The 19,768-nt window shown below is 40.3% G+C and overlaps 1 protein-coding gene across 9 annotated transcripts in view; it reads right to left on the minus strand.

Moving 5' to 3' along the window:
* LOC121711130 (ankyrin repeat and SOCS box protein 2-like) overlaps nucleotides 1-8,755 on the minus strand; it is a 71,646-nt gene extending 62,891 nt beyond the window's left edge. Inside the window, exons 1-7 of one of the 9 annotated variants that reach the window (XM_042094457.1) lie at nucleotides 8,601-8,710; nucleotides 8,434-8,495; nucleotides 7,417-7,743; nucleotides 4,415-4,519; nucleotides 3,534-3,706; nucleotides 851-1,006; nucleotides 503-748 (exon numbers count right to left, since the gene is read on the minus strand). In XM_042094457.1, the coding sequence (XP_041950391.1) occupies nucleotides 503-748; nucleotides 851-1,006; nucleotides 3,534-3,706; nucleotides 4,415-4,519; nucleotides 7,417-7,736 (1,000 nt within the window). In that variant the 5' untranslated portion in view covers nucleotides 7,737-7,743; nucleotides 8,434-8,495; nucleotides 8,601-8,710. Of the gene's footprint in view, nucleotides 1-502; nucleotides 749-850; nucleotides 1,007-3,533; nucleotides 3,707-4,414; nucleotides 4,520-6,654; nucleotides 6,732-7,416; nucleotides 7,753-8,433; nucleotides 8,496-8,600 lie in introns of those variants that run through there. The other 8 variants (XM_042094458.1, XM_042094455.1, XM_042094456.1 and 5 more) reach the window with 8 other exon arrangements.
* Between the last annotated feature and the right edge of the window lie 11,013 nt (nucleotides 8,756-19,768).

Raw genomic sequence — 19,768 nt, forward strand, 5'->3', positions numbered from 1 at the left:
CTATGGGGAGTTTCCATAGGGCATTTTACAAAACGCATGAGCATACCTTGGCAAATAATGGTCCAAAGCAGTCATTTTTTATTCTATATTGATCTACTTTTGCACACAGCTTCACAAGACCTGGTGCTAGGGCTCAGTTTTGTTTCTAAGTCATCTCAAGTGACCTAGAGGGCTGAAATAGTGGTCAGTTCAGACATATTTGTTATCCGGCAGAAACATAAAACAGTATTCTAGCCTCTGTACCTCTGTGCCAGTACTTCCCACAGCTATTCTGATTGTTGTCCAAGAAACTACAGTGTCTAAGCTTTTTAAAGAGGTCAGGCATTTGATTATAGGCCAAATGTATGTAGGAGCAATGATCTCCTAAGTAGATGATGTACAATGCCGGGCAAAATACTCAAAATGGGCCGTATGCATAATTAACAGAGGACATGTGTAGGTTGCTAGTGACAAAATAGTAGTCTTGTTTGACCAGTGCGATCTTAATGCTGATGAAACTAACCATGTTTAATGAGGAGGTTCAATACTTCTGTGCCTCCTCCCTGGGCAGCCATGAATAGTGGTTCAATGCCGTAAGTGTTCCTGGCTCTTATGTTTGCTCCAGCTGTCACTAGAAGCTTGCACATGCCAAGACTTTTGTGTCGCACCGCTTCATGTAATGGTGTCATTCCTTTCGCATTGGCCTGTGAGGCTTTGGCTCCAAACCTCAGAAGAAGCTCCACTATTTCCTCAGTTGCATTTTCACAAGCTGGAAAGGATGGATTTGTTCAGAGATATATAAGTACAGATTTATCAAGTCTTTCTTGGTATAGGACTGATTAGCCTCTCAATATTTCTTTAAAAGGGATACCTGTGTAGAGGGGTGACTCTCCTACGTTGTCGGCTGTATTGGGATCTGCTCCTGCCTCAAGAAGATACTGGACACACAACGGGTTTTTGCCGGCAGCAGCCAACATCAGAGGTGTCTGGCGCTTGTTGGTACGTTTGTTGATTAGTTTAGGAAAGGCTTTAGTTGGTATGGATATAATAAAAACAGAATTATTAATGGCAAGTCAGATGGACAATAGACATGGCCGTTTCTCAAACACAAGGAAGGATCCTTCAAAGCTGCTTTTTCAAGAAAGGTACGTCATTGAATCTCGCCGACACACCGTTCCGGTGGTGGTGTTGGTGGGGGTCATCTATTGCTTTTTCTTTTTTTATGGCAACTACAAATATTAGGTCCAATGAATGAATGTGAATTTTGTGATGTAAAATTTTTACAGACCTAATAGTGTTCTTGAGAACTTTGTGTGTCAATCAGGGACTGAGCCATGAGTTTCGATTTGTTTATATATACCGCTGCGTCGACGTTACTTCCGTGATTTGGGAAAAGCCTGTAAAAGTCCTGGCAGGAAGCGATTAAATCAATGTTTTTTGGTATATCCCAGTTATTAATATTTTTTTTCCGAAATGTTTACAACTTGTTAACTAATAATTGTTGCAAACTGGTACTACGAATAAAATATTAGTGCATTCCTGGATCTACATCCTTATGCATGCTTCCTGCCAGGACTTTTACGGGCTTTTCCCAAATCACGGAAGTAACGTCGACGCAGCGGTATAATAGCAGATGGTAGCATCCATCAGGCAAGTGTTATTTAAATAAACTCCTGGTGTACTTACAAGCTTTTCAATGCCTCGTTTTATGAGTAAATAGCATAGTTGTACTACTGTAGAAGTTTCGTACCATTCAGGGCATTATTAGTGGGGTAATTTACGAGATAAAAGTAGGTTCCATTACGCCTGCAGAAAGTCATTAGTTTCTGACAGCGCTACTCGACCAGGGTTCGACCAAGGGAAAACATGTTCTGGGAGGGTGTTTGGCTCGGGGTCATGGTGCAAAGGACCCTAGGGTGAAATTACTCCGAACTATCGCTTTAAGTAGTACTATCAAAAGCAACCTTAACTTTCGTTGGCCTTTCGAATGTCTTATTTTAACTTTCACGTCATTCCCTTAAGCTTTCCTACTTGTTAGATTTGACCAACCTTCCATAGCCTATGTGCTCAAGTAGTTTGAGTAGAACTACTGATCTCCGCTTGTTGACATTTTATCATGTATTTCATGATCGCTAAACGTTTGATTCTTTTTAATGTTGTCATAAGTTAACTTCATTCAACTGCGCTTGTATGTAGGCTGTGCCGTTCAGTTGTGGACGTTCATAAATTGCGGTAATGGGCAAAGAAAGGCACAGTTTACACTTTGGATTGAAAGTTTGATAAATATGACGGAAACTTAGGTCTGATTGCGTTCGCAATTTGCGGCTTGTCCATGGCGCTGATACAGCTACGTTCGCAAATGTACGTACATCTGGCCCTGAAAGACTGAATGACCTCTACTGTAGGATAGAGTGTAGTAGACTACTTTAGGTTCTTCTAGTAGAGCCTCCTCTTTGACAAGTGCTTGTATTTATACTTGAATATGGAAATTGTACTCCAGCTCTGACCACCGACCACCAATGAGTCAGAGAGAGCGAGTGAGTACAGTCTTGTTCACTTGCACTGCTCCATGGCAATTAGTTCAATATTTAAGGGTAGGCCTACTGCCAGGAGTGTGCCTGACCGATTATAGTGGGCCGTTCGGGTCAAAAATTTATTTGTTTTAGCAAATGAATCAAAGGGTATAATTTCTTTTATTGACATGAGAGTATGAAAGTGGCACATTCATTGTTTTTCAAAAAGAAGTGGAGTAGGAGGTATGAATTTCAATAACGCACACAGCTTCCTGCACACTTAAAGGAATTATCCGGAGTAAAATGCACTTTAGATCAATTTACGGATGATTGGGAGTACACACGTTGAGTTGACATCAAAATCATGTCATTCGGATGTTTTTTGAGAAAGTTCGATTTTACCGTTTTTAGTCAAAACTCGTTAGCGTGGAAGTGAGAAGGGCATATTATTTCGCCGCTACAAAACGCTATTTTTATACCTCTTCTACAGTTCCAAACAACATTACACTTACGTGGTAGTGAGTAGAGGGTCCCTAAAGTCAAACCGAAGTATCCCGAGGTCTTTATGTGGTCGGATAGAGAGTCCAGAATGAATTTCATTAAGCCAGTACCTTTCCGGAAATGTTGCCATCTTTGCTGCCATCTTTAGGGGAAAGTCCATAGGAGTCGATTGCCAAGTATGGGAGTAACACGCTCTGGAAATTCACAATTTCGTCGCCGTTTTAAAAAAAAAAACATAGTCCAGTATTTCTTTTGAAATTGAAATGAAGTTGTATGGACTGGACTATGGTTTTTTTTTTTTTTTTTTTTTTTTTAAATTGTGAATTTCGGCAAATGCTAACAAGAAGCCTTGCCTTGTCTTTTTGAAAAATTTGATTCAGCAGGACTCTGTTCTACCAATGAATTATCCTTGACTTTGAGAAACAGCCTGTATGTTACTGATGCACATGTACTAACATGTTATTTCACTCATACAGAACAAGCATCCCAGAAACTGATCATTTTATATGTGTAGCCTCAAAAATGGTCTCTCACTCGTACCTTTTATCAGCACTCTCAAACATTTCTCATAACCATTGTTTGCAGCATCATGCAAATGTATCCATCCTTTTTTGTTTGGTGTACTCAGAGTGTCAGAAGGCTGTTCCTGCAATACTTCAAGGAGTTTTGGGGCATCATTCCTCCAGATGGCTGATTGTATAGCAGACATGTCCCTGTAAGACCAAACATAAATTCTAGTGCATTTAACTTTTAAATATATGATAATATATATATATTAATGAAAAATATGTAAGGAGAGATAGAAGGGTCATAACTATAATAAGTCATAGTAGATACGTATATAAACTTGCAGAATTTATGGATGAAGAGTCTAAGCGAAGATGTCCTAGAATATCCCCACTCTGGAATGCCTCTTGTCCAGTTAGAGATTAATTAATAGTTTGACAGGTTACACTGTTGTATGACTGAGCATTATGGCAATCATGTTTGTAGGGTTGGTGAGAATATACCAACAAATGAGGTTTGGCCGAGTCCCGTAGGTAACCACAGCTGTGGGTATATCCTTTACCAACCCCCCAATCGTGAGTGCCATATTACTTTTATTCAACAGTTGTACTACAAACTAATCAAAGTTAAAGACTTTAAAATGTGTTTTCTGTATTTTGAACACAATAATTTGTGTAGTCTACTTTCTTGGCACATTCACATCCATTTTACACTCCATTTTCTCACTCAATAATAGTCAAATGTGAGGTTATGAAATCCCCGCCCATGCAACGTTCATGTCGAAGTGATTTACTAGAGGAGAAAAGTCCGGGTACAGATATCCCCACTCTGGAATGTCTCTTGTCCAATCAGAAATTAGTAGTTTGACCGGGCGTACATTTTTTGAATAATGAGAATTATGCAGGTGTCCTTACATGGGTTTCAATCTAACTTGCAAACCTCCAGTTTTGCTTTTCGTCCAAGAACACACCCTCGCTCCGTCTTCAGCAGAGTTATGTGAACTCTCTGTCCGGTTTTGGCTAAACAGAAATAACAGTGTGCCAAAGATATGAAGTCAGCTTTGGCAATAAGAATTGTGCAATTGCTAAGCTTTAAAAGACATCCAATGCAGTTTTGGGTTCTAGGGCTCCCCCTAGAGTTGCAAAGTATTTATATTTTACCTTGCCTTGTAAGTTTTAGCCTCCCAGACATCAGTACATGTGCATTTGTTTTGGAGCAGAAGCCAACAGTCAAATGACTCGTTCTCCGCATGCCAGCTATGCTAGATGTACAATATATCAGCAGCCGATATATTATTGGCCGATAAGTGAAAAAATGGAAATATTATTATTAGAAAGTGTGATAAGACCAACGGAAAATGAAACCTGCCGATATTCTAGGCCAGGGGTGGGCAACTAATTTCCCCAAGGGGCCACATGACAAACTGGGACTGTTGAGGAGGGCCGGACCCAAAATACTGAACTCAAGTCTGAACTCAATTCTATTCTGTTCTTGTATAACATTAAGTAAATCATATGGTTTTGTTTACTAGTCGTAAGAACAGATGAAAATGTGAGGGAGACAAAGGAAAAACAGCAATATTTAATCTATGTCCAGTATTTAATCCTCATTCTCAAAAATGATTTTTTGACATTGACATTTCTTTTCAGTTTTCAAAGACTGATAAAAAAAAGTACTACAATATCTATATAATTAGGCTAGGTCATGAAAATGTGAAGAGTCAGTACAACCGATATGCCACCATTTCATCAACACTCAGGAAAATTGCATCATTAAATCATTACCATCATTAAATTAACTCTATGCAGAATTAGACTACGAAAATGTGGAGCAGACAATAGTCGGCTGTCATTAGTTAATCAACATGCACAAAGAAAACTATTTTAAAAATGTAGGCTATGTTTTTGCTTTAACTTTATGCACATAACTGTGATTGGTCAACTCGCTCTGTGTGTTGAGCCGGCTGCTTCAAGCAACCTGTGGGTAGTAGCATCATACTAGTTTGCTAACATAAGCTTTGCAAATAAACTCAGACATATTTTGGTTACAATTACGGGGTTATCCGATTGTAAACTGTCTATCTGCCAGTAACGTTTTGAAATGAACACTTCTTATCGCCAACGAGCAGCAGTAGGAGTTCGTTCTAACAACCTTTGCGGTGGTGAGCGACGCAGACATAAGAGACACAAAACTTTGAAAGGTTTACGCCGACGTAAAGGCAACTGCATTGTGTCGACGCAGAAGCATAAATTCTATTCACCAGCACATCAGTGAGGGTGTTTACGTCGTATGCATCCACGCACAAATGTATGGGCGTACAAATAGCAGTCGCTTTCAAAATAAAAACAACGATATTGATTTGCATGCATTATCTCTATGCTAGGCTCTTGACTATTGTTCTTTCACGGATCTTACGCGGGCTGGTCAGGGAATGCCCGCAGGCCACATACCGTATGTTGCCCATGTATGTTCTAGGCTGATTTGACATGGAACTATACTCTCATTCAAGTGAAATAATCCAGTCACTAACCAATTCGTCTGCTGCAGCTCAAACTTGTTGCTGGAAGCTAGCCTACAGGGACTATTTTCAGGTGCTACATGATATCATTGTGCTGCTGCGTCCATGGTGTTCCTTGATTATTATGCCTGAATGAGAGTACAGTATAGTTCCATTTCAAATCAGCCTAGAAAATTGCCACGTTTCATTTTCTGTTGGTCTTATTACACTTTCTAACTTGAGAGGAGACAAGTTTTAAATAGGAAAATTACCGGAAATCTTAGTCACTTTTAAATGTGATGCTAGCAGGTCAAATGCTACTGGTCTAATCCGATTCAATGGTCTATGCTAGGCTGGAGCTAAAAGTAGTATCGCCAGACTCAGAGAACGGCTGGATGAACTGGAGAAAGGTAAAAATCAGTTGTTAAACTCAAGGGGAGGTGGAAAATTAGTTTAATTCCCCAAATGGTGGAATATCCCTTTAAAGGAGCCACACATAGGCCTAGGTATTAGGAATTCCTGGTCTAGCGGCTCGCTACACGGCTAGGGAAATCACTACGTTGCTCAGACCTTAAACCCCCCAATCTGGATGTGTGCCGAGGACGTGTCAGTCAGGATGTTTGAATGGATGAGAAGCCAAAGGGGCGGCCAGCTTACCTTTTCGTCGGGCCACCTCGCTCTTGCCTCTCCAAGGCGTCCAGCTCGTGCTTGATGTCCACCGTGCGTAAAAAACCCTACGGTGATGCAGGACGAAAACGAACGAACAAACAAACAAATGAAAAACGGGCCCCAAACGAAACCAAACCACCACTAAACCAAACAGAATATCAATCCAAATGCAAAATGCCAAGTTCATATATCGCACGGCGAAGCAGCTGGGAGGTTCACAGCATTGGCCCAGCAGCTGAGTTCCCCAGTTCTCCGAGCCTCTCCCAATTGACTGCCATTCCGCACGTCTTATAGTCAATCACACAATAAGACCGGAAGTAGCTGGCGCCCCTTGTGGATGGAGGATGTTTGTGTGTGTGACAGTGAGCTGTCTGCTCCTGTGTAGGTCTGAGCAACCCCCAATACATAACACTACTAGGCTACATCTATTTTGTTGACTGTTGTACCATTGAGGACTATTATGAGTTCTCTCCATCATTGGTGGTAGGTAACATTACTGCAATTAATATTATCGGTTATCGTATCGGTATCGGCCACAACAAACCAATAAATATTGGTTATCGGCCCTAAAATTCCATCGGTGCATCTCTACTGATTCTCCATGTTATAAGTTTGTTTACCACCAAAATCACTTTGAAGCTGTATATTAGGGTAAAAATCTTGCATAGGATGACTTTAAAATCTATAGCATTTTGTTATAGAGTTATGCATATGGAACAGTTGTACTATATATCTTTGATTGAGTATCACCTGGGGTGATTGGCAGTTTGATGTGGGTTGGCAGCGGGAGGGATGTTCCGAGTGTGTAAAGCTGTTTGTCTCAGAGCTCTGTGATTCTCCTGCTGCAGCTCTAGTAATGTTGGCATGGTTTCATGCTCAAAGGGCATAGGTTGGCTTGCTGCAGCTAGTGAATAAGATGACCTCTGTGAGTGCTCTGAGGAAGGGCTGAAGATATCACTCAGGCTGCGTTCAATGGACAGCTGAATCAGTTCAGCATCAGACAAGCCACTGTAGTTGCTGTAGTCCTCGAAAGCTTGATCAGCCGTAGATGCTGCTGCCATGGTGGTCATGATGAATCTGGCAAAACTAAAGAGATTAGGTGGGCTCTCTGCATTCACTGTTGGACAATCATATTCTTTAGCCAAGTCTAGAAGCTCCCATGGTCCCATGGTCAAAACAGACATAAAACATTTGACCTTACTGGCATTAACACTGATATTAATATGTGTGAATGACCTGGCGATTCACTTGTATAAATTTAACACCACCACGTTGAGCAGACATTTTGATTTCTGTCCAAAATGTAATGCAGTACAGAATAATGCAATGCAGTAATTGGGATGCAGGATGCCACAAGAAGCACACCACCCCCTTGTTTCCATTTAGTCAGAACTGAAGTATAGCTATGGGTTGCACTGTTTTCTATGTTTGTTGTACTATGTTTGTTGTACCAAGTTCCAAATCAAGCCAATTGAACTTAATTCATAAGAGTTTGTCGTCACTGATACTTCTATATTTGTTGTATAGTGCTGCAGTTTAAAACGTATTATCTTCTCAATATCAATATCAAATTAGAATGAATAAAATGATCAACAATAAACTTTACAGAGAACCATTTTAGGTGAGCCAACATTTAACAGAACAACATTTAAATAATGTCTGAAATTGAATAAATAAGGGTATATATTTGCAAGTATCTGTTGTTCATAGAGAAATAAAAGTTGTCAACATGGGGACATTATCTATATCTATTTTTTGTGATCTTACTGTTACTGCACAGGAGATGGTCTGCCACGGTCAACCTTGATACAGTTTTTTCAAGTATACAGCTACAGGTGATACAGAGCAGTATAATGATGTACCAACTGCATTGTGCAACTCCAGTTACTTCCAAAAAGTGTAGAAATATCCAAAAAGCTGAAATATTAACTTACATTTGATGGAACCTTCTCCCTCCTCCACAGTTGCTTCTCCCTCCTCCACAGTTGCTTTCTGTCTTATGCCTGGGTGTCTCTGGGAGTCTTGAGTGTGTCTTGAGTCCTTAAGGACCATTTGATATGAGATTTATAGTTGATGACCTAGTCCGTTTATTTTTTCCTGCCAGCTAAATAGAAGGCTGACTTGGCATCAATAATTATGACCGCCGCGCAGCGAGTCAGGTTTAGTCAGATTTTTTTTTTTTTTTTTTTTTTTTTCCCGCATGTCCAAATTTCCGTCAAGGATTCCCGGGACGCTGAAAGACTGGGGTACACGAAATTTGGTGGGCATGTAACCCCACATGGATAGCATGGAACCATCGTTTTTCGTTTTGATCTGTAGCCCCCCCGCTGGACTGGACCCACCGAAAGGAGGGTAGGGCAGACACAGTTTTCTGTGAATATCTCGAGAACCGTAGGGTTTATGAGGACCATTTTTTTTTGTATGTTGATCTCAAGGGGCCATGTCAACCCATTCCATAACCACTCATTTCATGTATAGCGCCACCTAGTTAAACACAAAAAAGTAAAAATGAGGTGCTGTAATCACAGGTATCTGTGACCTAACATAGTCAAAACTGCACAAAATTGGAAGTGTAGGATCATTATGACACCCTCTGAATGCACGCCAAGTTTCGTGGAATTCCGTTCATGGGGGTCCACACAATAAATTCATTTATGTTACTATACACCAACTGGCCTTTAGGTGGCCGGAGACAGTTTTCTGTGAATATCTCGAGAACCGTAGGGCCTAGGAGGTCCACCTTTTTTTTTGTATGTTGGTCTTAAGGGGGCATATTAACCCATCCCATTACCACTTATTTCATGTATAGCGCCACCTAGTTAAAAATTAAAAAGCAAAAAATTAGGTATTTTCATCAAAATATCTCTGGTTGACATGGTCAAAACTGCACGAAATTGAAAGTGTAAGATCATTATGACACCTTCCGAATTCATGCCAAGTTTTGTGAACTTTCGTTCATGGGGGGCCTTACAATAAAAGGCAAACATTTTTTCCGAATGTTTGCCTTCAGGGGTCATGTTAACCCATTCCATATGCACACATGTGCATAAACAGATACACACGCACACACATACATTCACAGTAATCATATGTATGACACATACTCACACAGTAGACATATGTACGCATGCATGCATATGCACAAACACAGGCACATACGCAGGCACACACACAAGCACGCACACACACACACACACACACAAACATAAACATGTACACGCACACATGCACACAATTCAAGAATTTCTCAGAATTATGAACAGGCAAGATGGGGGTGGGGTTGTATAAAATTAATTTTACATGTGAAATCTATGAACTAATCATGTTTTGGTAGTTGTTGTCTAGAAGATACCAGTGAGAATTGAGTGTGGATAATGCAATTTAGTGCGACAGTTAGAATCATATAGGCCTTTCAGCGTGATTTATTTTTGTGGAAAAAATGTGCTGGACTGGGCAGCGGTCATATTTTGTACCGCTCTGCGGTACATCTAGTTGAGATCTCATCTTGGCATCTCATCGTTGAAGACATAGCTTGGCAGAGATAGGCTATTCATAACTGCTGTATTTAGTAAAAGTCAAAACTTATGAGTGAATATACAAGCTTATCCTGAAACTCGGCAATATAAAGCATTTGTTTTGTAAATCACACTGTAAATTAAGGGTAAGATTATCCGCACAGTTGTAAATATTGTAATCTCTCGAAGCCTGGCATGTGGTGGTGCAAACCAAAGTAAGAAATGTATCAGACTACACCAGGGTTTAACCAGGAAGAGTTGAGACCATGGAAATGTGCACCCCAACCTAGTGTGGTTTGATAAGAAAAGCAATTATGTTAACTATCCTGGATGTCAGACATTGACAGTGGTTTGCAAAATTGTGCAACCCCCTACCAGGGAGGAGAGGTCAGGTGTGATGTTAGTGACGACCTAAAGTCCTGGTGGACATAAAGCATGTTACAGGTTTTCAAGGGTAAGTACTTTTTGTCCCATCATTGCAGCAGCCCTATCATGCCCAATTCACACCAGATGAGTGGCATCTGTGTCAACTGCATACCTGTCCGTTTTAATTCCGGCGCCCATGTTAACAGGTTAGAGCGTGCACACTGCCTGCGTGACACGCACATCTCACACACACGTTGAAAACACTTGGCAACTAGAAATAGGACCGTTACCTGTTTTTTACGCGACAGGAAATTGTGTTGGAAGCCTTTCCAGCTAAAAGAGACAGCGAAGAGATGTTTAAATAGGCAGACTGGCCACAGCAGTGCCACATCAGAGACGTTTCTGGAATGAAAACTGATGGTAATTTTGATACCACAGATGAATAGAGACCCAATCAGACCAATAGTATGAAAAATCAGGAACAGAGTTTATTTACAATGATGCGCATCAAGGGAGAGACAGCATGACTCTCCATTAAAGATCCATCAGCTGCTCTAACTAGACAAGGAAATAGTTAGGGTTTAAGTATCCTTCCAGGCTGACGGGAGATGGTGTTGGTCATCCCATCTCACGTAGACTACACTGAATCAGACTCTGATTAGTGGCAACCTGGCAATCCGGAGCAGGTGGCTACTGATGCAGCCATGCAGAACACTGCAAAGTCATAATATTCCCGCTTATCTCTAAATACAGTCACACAGACATATACACAGGGACAGTAGAGATATCATACAGTCATTACATAGAATCATACTTTTAGTATCAAAGTTACCCACTAATGAGAAATGCAGAACATTAAACCACATATTGAATATTGGGCATAATGTTCTATTCCACTTTCTCTCAATACTCACATAAAACATGACGCAGCAGTGACGGAAAACAGACGGAATGCACACACCAAGGCGGCGGTCTGAATCACAATTCGGTACAGCTGATTTTCACAATTTGCAGCCATTTTATCAATTCTGTCTTAGGTAATAAAGTTAAAGACCTTCTTCAGGCAGAATAAATAATATTGAATGAGCCAGTGCATGGGGTTACACCATACATGGGCAACATACGGCCCGTGCTTTCCCTGTCCCTGACAAGCATCTGTGTTAACCCATTCGCGCTGTATGCTGCACGACGCAACAATCTCCCGCCGGTTGCTGCATAGCGCAACATTGAATCTCCCACTGGTTGCTGCGTAGCACAGCATGCTTTTTATTTCATGTTTCTAGGTGTACAGAGGCTTAGATATTAAGGTTTTGGTAGACGTTGACAATTCTTAGTATTTTTTCAGAAAACCCTCAGGAAATAAGGTTATTTAGTCTAGAATGCCATAGGATTCTATAGGCGTTTTTAGCAGGCATTTTAGGAGTAAATGGGTTAATCAAGCATCATGTAACATACAGGGTTCTTATCATTTGTCTTTTTGCCTCTCCTCCCTTCCTTCCTTCTTTCCTCTTTTCCTAACCCCTCCTTAGAATTAATTTTGTGAAGGAAATGAGTAAGAAACGATTGGAGGATGGATGAAGGAAGGAAGGAAGGAGAGACAGAGAGATGAGATGTCCTGATCACTCATGCATCACTTTTAAGAGACGTCAATTACTGATGATGTGGCACATCACCTCTAGACCTCTAGGCTAGAATAAACAAACAAGCAAATTGCAGAGAATATGAACTTACAGCAAAGCCTAAAAAATGTCTCCAAGACTACCCTGAGTGGTCGGTCCTTCGCCCCCATGACCCCTAAGCTCTGCAATAGCCCCTTTTTTCCTTTCTTCAAAGCTCATCTCAAGACCTTTCTGTTTCATGAGCACTCCTCCTTCACCACTGCATAGTCTTACCAAATTGTCCCCCTCCACTCTTGTTTTGTTTTGCTTTGAGTAAAGCGGCCTTTTCTTCTCCTCTGTAGGCTAATAATATAGGCAACCATATTTTAACAGCCCAATTCAAATATATTTTATTTAATATACTTCAAGAATTTTTTACACATTTCTGTAGGCTGTCTTGCCATAGCCAAAATAAGCATTAAGTGGCTATGGATTGAAAACTTTCAATCTATTGCAAGCTGATTAATTTACTTTGCATTGCTAAAAGTCTGGTTGTAACTTCACCATACAGACGTATGTAACCTAAAAACAATGGCTATATTATTAGTAGATCTATATTTAGGCTACATTAGCCTGGGCATGTCTACTCGGACAGAGCGACAGAGTAGGCTACTCGGACAGAGTATTTCTCAGCCGACCGTCTCTGTCATGTCCTGATGCTACATTTAAACGAATGCTAGGTTTTTGTAACTTGTGTGCTCGATTTCCAGTGCATTTGCTTTCCTTGTGAATGAAGTTGTAGGCCCAATTCCCTTTCAGTTGTGATTGTTGAACGATACTCTCGTTGCTACTCTGGCAGTCTCACCAGAAGATGCAGCAGCTGGCAGGACGTCACTGCCTTAACTGAGCTGTTAGATATATAGAACATCTACTTTTTTGTAGTAATGAATTCTAAAGCCCTGTTTCTTTTCTCCCACACCGTAGTGCACCGAGGGAGGGGTGCACTTTTCTCCCTCGAGATACTTTCTCCTTCTCCCCCAATAATAAACTTCTACTCGTAACAAAAGGCAATTGATAAACAAACTCAAAGATCGTAATTCTTGATTTCGCTTGCAAACTGACGGTTTTATGTGTTTACTAAACAAAGATTATGGAAATTAAACACCACTTTTCCATCAAAAAGCTTGTTGTAAAAGGCATAACTTGTTAGATTTAAGAACTAGGTTCGCTAGCTCTGTGTGTTATGAGCAAAGAATCTTTGGTTATGAGTCCCTTAGAACAACACTGCCTACTGGATTAGAAAGTGTCAGCAGGCTCCTTGTGGATCTGGGTGGCTTCTCTGCGCAAAGTTTGTCTCAAAAATACGTGATCCACAAATGCGAAAACGAAAACTGTGTGTGCTGGTGATCCACAAATGCAAAATTAGATTTCACAAAGGCAATTTTCAGTTTTACAAATGCCATTTCATTTACAAATACACATCTACAATTGTGAAAACCAATTTACAAGTTACAAATATGATTTTTTTATTTGTGGATGTCGCCATCTACTGGATTGCGATTTCTGTGTGCCGGTGAATTAAAGTAGGCCTATTTACGTGTGGATTTGTGTGAAGAATGCGTGTGCTGGTGATACAAATGCAGACTCACATTTCACAAATAAAATTTTCGGTTTTACAAATGGCATTTTATTTACAAATGCACATCTATATTTGTAAAAATCAATGTAAGAGTTACAAATATGATTTTTTTATTTGTAGATATCAAAACACACATGCAAATCAAGAAATATTTGTGGATCCCCCTCTGCGCATATACAAATATTATTGAGACAAATTTAGCTCCATATAGTATGGACAGTCCTGATTTTCAATGCCCTGTCCTGCGCAACATCAAGCAGGATGCGTATTGGGTCACACCCAACACCTGCCACTGACCATCGACGGTGCTGTGGTGGAGAGAGTGAGCAGCACCAAATTCCTGGGGGTGCACATCAGTGAAGACCTCTCCTGGACCACCAACACTGCATCACAGGCGAAGAAAGCCCAGCGCCGCCTGTACTTCCTGCGGAAACTCAGGCGAGCAATTGCTCCACCAGCCATCATGACCACATTCTACCGAGGCACCATTGAGAGCATCCTCTCCAGCTGTATCGCTGTGTGGGGCGGAAGCTGCACTGAATACAACAGGAAAGCCCTGCAGCACATAGTGAACACAGCTGGAAGGATTATTGGTGCCTCACTCCCCTCCCTGAAGGACATTTACACCTCCCACCTCACCCGCAAGGCGACCACAATTGTGAGTGATGCAAGTCACCCCGCTCACAATTTGTTTGATCCACTGCCCTCTGGGAAGAGGTACAGAAGCCTGCACTCCCGCACCACCAGACTCACCAACAGCTTCATACACCAGGCTGTTAGGATGCTGAACTCTCTCCCCCCTCTCCCTCCTCCACCCTCAGCCACATAACATCCTGGACTTTGGACCCACAATGGCTGCCTTGCACTACTCCACTTGCACTACTCCACTTGTATACTTGCACACTTTGCAACTTGTTGTTGTTGTCCTGAAAACACTTCTGAACACACTTATGCTGCTCTTACATAACTTGCACCACTATGCCACTTGCATACTTAGGTCAAACAGAACTACCTCAGCCATTTATTGGCCTGACTTTTGCACTATTATATTGACTGTCTACTGTATGCACAATTTCAACCAAATTTTGCTGCTCTTATTTCTTCATTGTATGTGCCTTCTTATTTACTTTTTATATTGTTTACTTGAATGTTATGTTTGTCTGTGGACCTAATTGGTTAAAATATGTCTTGTCTCCACCGTGGGATAGTGGGAAACGTAATTTCGATCTCTTTGTATGTCTTGACATGTGAAGAAATTGACAATAAAGTAGACTTTGACTTTGATTTGTCCTGCTTTTTGAGACAGGCTTGAAGAGCGGAGTTCTAGAATCTTTGCTGGGACACAGCACAACGTCCAATACTGTAACATATCTAGTCTAACAAATGATTGACTAGGAGCAGTGTCAGATAAATGTCTGAGCAGATATCATTGGTTAAAAACGTAAACAAGGCTCTGTGCTGCTACGTCATATGTATTCCGGCTTCATTGGCAGAAAGTTAGCCTACTTTTTGATTTTCAGAAGCGTTTGCCCGTCACAGCCAAACAAAATCTGCGGCGAAGCTCCGAAACAGGAAGTTGTCCATATCTCAGGAACACTGTCACATATCGATACCAAATTTTGTAGAACTCGGGACTCCAATGTGAGGGTGCATAAGCTAAAAAAAAAAAGAAAATATTCCAAAAGTTTCTAGCATTTGGCAAACCACCCACAGGTATGGTAACCTATCACCTTTCACCTTTGTAGTTGTACTTCTATCACAATGCCTTCCAAGTATGCACAATGTCTCTGGCCAGCTTTGCCCAATCATCAAATCCTTGCTCAGTCATGGGTGTTTATTGACTTACAAACTGAAATAGCAAGGAGAACATTACCTATTTATTGCTGACGTAGTACAGTTATTTTCACATTGATGGTATTCAAATTTAATTTTTCATTATTGTTAAATATCATGATGGGAGATTATTATTAAAAATGTTACAAGTATGCAAATTCATATGTTTACGGGCATTTATGTTTTACTGTGTTGTTTTGTTGTAAAGACATGCAAGGCACTCTGGGCCATGTAATGAACAGTGGTCAGCAGCACTCCATACATACAGTATTAATATGAATAGGTGTTTCTGTAAACCTAGGGACAATAAACAGCTATCTCTGTTACAAAAACTGGTAATCACTCATTGAAGAGGGAACTATGATAAAAAGATTGTTTTCCTAAAAGCATGGAGTTGATGAAAGAATAAGCAGGAAATGTCACGTTAATGTTAAATAGGCTACATCTGAACGCTAGGTGGCAACGTTGTATTACATTTCACTAAATACAGTGTGAGCTTCACAAGTAAGGAAGGTGCAAATATTATGTAATTTATCATGGGAAATTATTGGAAATGTTATTTCTTGTTTATTCTAATTGCAAACCACACACATACATTCTTAATCACACGTAGCCTACACTTTTAATACCTGGAAGACTCTCATTTCAGTTTATTTGATGTTGCCTAGCAATGCTGGGAACAGCCTTCAGAGCAAAGATTCTAGAACAGAGTTTCAGAGAGACACGTTCGTGGCCAATTGACCGATCCCAAGCCCCGCCCCCTTTTACTATGTCACAATGAGGACGTCGGAGGAAAACGCCCAGAAATCTAGCATACACTGTTACACTCTGCTAAATGGTGCTGCGTACCCATGTTGAACACGCGTTCTCGCACACTTTCCTGCAAACTTGTCCGACTTAGCAACAGTAACTATGGGACTGACAATGGGAGGAGGGGCTTGGGATCGGTCAATTACCTAAAATATCGGTTTCCATGTGTATGTGCTGGATGGTGTGCGTCTTTTATGAAAGTAAGTGTTTTATAGAGTTACAGACATAATGAGTCATGTTGTAGTGGTCAACATAAATGTGCCCCTTCTGTTAAGCGGAGACTTATAGTAACACCCCCAATTATCACCACTTTTGTTCAGAAATTCTAAAACAACAATGTTTTTTAACACTTCAAAATAACATTTACTAAATGAACCTTACATTTTTCAGTAGCCATAGATGTGTAGATTTGAACTAAATCTGGTTTGGTTCTTAACGGGAGCATTTACTGCCTGAAATATCCGATTTTGTTTACCAAGCTCGGAGTTATAGTGCTGGCCTGTATTTACACCGTTTCAACAGCCCACGAACGGTTAGACCGAGAATTCTCGTCATGAAATTAAAATTCCACTGGAGCTCCAAGCGGTTGTGTACACGCAGCCTTACAACACGGTTTTCAGCTCTTCGAGTCACGGTAAAATGTCATTTTTGGTACATAGCTATTTTAGATACACCTACAGTATGGTGTGGGTGGTTGCGTTTCTTTAGGAGTCCGCTGTCTTGGTTTGTATAGAAATTAGTGCTGGGCGGTATAACCAAAAATGTATATCACAGTATTTTTCAAAATTCTTACGGTTTCACGGTATATGACGGTATTTTTTTTTTTCATGCATAATCAGATGTTCACAGCATTTTCTACAGGTTGAGAGGAATTGCTGCAGTACATTGACTAAGGATGGTCTATTTTACTAACCTGACCCTAGCCAGATGAATGTCGTTCCGCTTAGAGCTAGGCGGAGCGAAATTCATCTGGCTATTGCCAGGTTACTATTTCACTGTCATGATGTAGAATAACTCCACACTAGTGGTAATGCAGTTTTGCATGGCCCCAGAAAATGATGCTGTTTACAAAGAGACACTCATAGATAAGATACTTTATTGATCCCCAGGGGAAATTCAAGAAGATCATGATTCTACTCATGACTCTAATGAAGAATCTAATCAGAATGCAAAGACAATTGCAGTCAAAATACAGAACTTTTACTGTGCAAATTTCACAAACATCTTATATAACCAATAAAACGTATAAACCAATACAAAAAGTAGTGCAACTTGCAATAATTATACTTTTTTGATGGCAGCCAGATCGGTCCAAGACGAGGCCGTAGCGGCCCTAGAGTCCCCTTGTATCACACGAGGCCGGCCCAGGCAGGATATCCCTGCCGAGACGGTTACAGCCTATGTGCAGTTAGGAATGACAGCAACAAAAATCGCGAGCCTGCTCAATTCGTCGGAGAGGACAGTACGGCGTAGAATGCAGGAGCTTGGATTTAGGTAATGTCATCTCCGACGAATTGGAAAATTAAAAGCCAAATGTAGGCCTATATATTTCATTTTACTTTTAAATTTGGCGGGATAATTGCACTGACACTTTGAAAATTAAATGGCAAAACGAGTTTTTCATTTTAATTTCACTGTTTTCATTTTAATTTTATTAATGGCAGGAAAACCCCCCCATAATTGTCAACGTGTACATTAAATGTAACGTTTCATTGTGAATCAAATTAAAATGTTCTCCTCTTTGCAAATGTAGGCATAGGCATATGGTGACAGATTCATTTAATAATGATGCTGCGTAAATCATGGTAAGCGCGAATGAAGTGGCCACTTCTTAATGGGACCCACTGTATGGAAGTAGGTTAAGTAGGCCTAAAATAGAGATGTTTCAAATAAGATAAGGTTAATCAGAATTGAAGGATATGCCCGCTTGACAACGGCAGAGATAGAACTGGCCTTTGGCCATAGCAACCATCCATTTAGAACGACTGGCCTTCATAGCAACAAAAGATCTAGCTGTGATGCATGTACAGTATACATGCAATGTGCAATGTAGACAGTAGTATACAGTTGATTTACAGAAGGTGGTTTAGAGTAATATGAATTAAATAGAAATATGTGCAGTGTATTAGCAGTTAGGCCTTCCTCATATAATAAGTAGAATAATGTATGTAGATGTAGCAGTAACATTATAATAGTAGAAAGAATAATATAGATACAGTAGGCTATATGCAGTGTATTAACAGAATATAATAAAACAGAATAAATATGGATATTCAATATGACAAATAACAGATATGTACATAACATACAGATATGTGCAGTGTGGTAACAGTGTCATTGTAGTGCAGAAACAACATTGTAAGAGTAGTAAGAATAAGTCTATGTGTAGGCCTATGTCCATTTGTGAATAAATAGAAAGCTATGGATGAGAGGGATACATTAATTTTATTTAATCGTAAAAGTAAATTGCATTAAATTAAATTGCAATTCAAAATCTTTCCAGTAGGCTATAATGTCACCCAAAAAGTATACAACCAAAGCTGAGCTTGATAAACTAGAATGTCTAAAGACCCAGAACTTGAGTGTAGTTTTTTGCTGGGTCCCAGGCCATGTTGGTCTGAGGGGAAATGAGAAAGCGGACAGTGCTGCTAAGCAAGCCCTCAATGAAGAAGTCACAGAATGTCAAATCCCTGCCCCAGACTTTAAACCTAACTCTTACATCACAGATAAGTGGCAATCTGAATGGGATTAATGTACCACTGGGTCATTATGAGCCACTCAAAATACGATGTTGCTAAAATTACTCCTATTGTGGCTATTAGAGACATGCGTTCATGAGTATCCAGCTACATTTAATGAGTTAAAGGAATTATCCGGAGTAAAATGCACTTTAGATCAATTTACGGATGATTGGGAGTACATACGTTGAGTTGACATCAAAATCATGAAATACTGGACTATGTTTTTTTTTTTTTTTTTAAACGGCGACGAAATTGTGAATTTCCAGAGCGTGTTACTCCACACTTGGCAATCGACTCCTACGGACTTTCCCCTAAAGATGGCAGCAAGGATGGCAACATTTCCGGAAAGGTACTGGCTTGATGAAATTCATTCTGGACTCTCTATCCGACCACATAAAGACCTCGGGATACTTCGGTTTGGCTTTAGGGACCCTCTACTCACTACCAAGTAAGTGTAATGTTGTTTGGAACTGTAGAAGAGGTATAAAAATAGCGTTTTGTAGAGGCGAAATAATATGCCCTTCTCACTTCCACGCTAACGAGTTTTGACTAAAAACGGTAAAATCGAACTTTCTCAAAACACATCCGAATGACATGATT

This window comes from Alosa sapidissima, chromosome 6 (genome assembly GCF_018492685.1).
Source record: "Alosa sapidissima isolate fAloSap1 chromosome 6, fAloSap1.pri, whole genome shotgun sequence".
Classification (NCBI taxonomy): Eukaryota; Metazoa; Chordata; class Actinopteri; order Clupeiformes; family Clupeidae; genus Alosa; species Alosa sapidissima.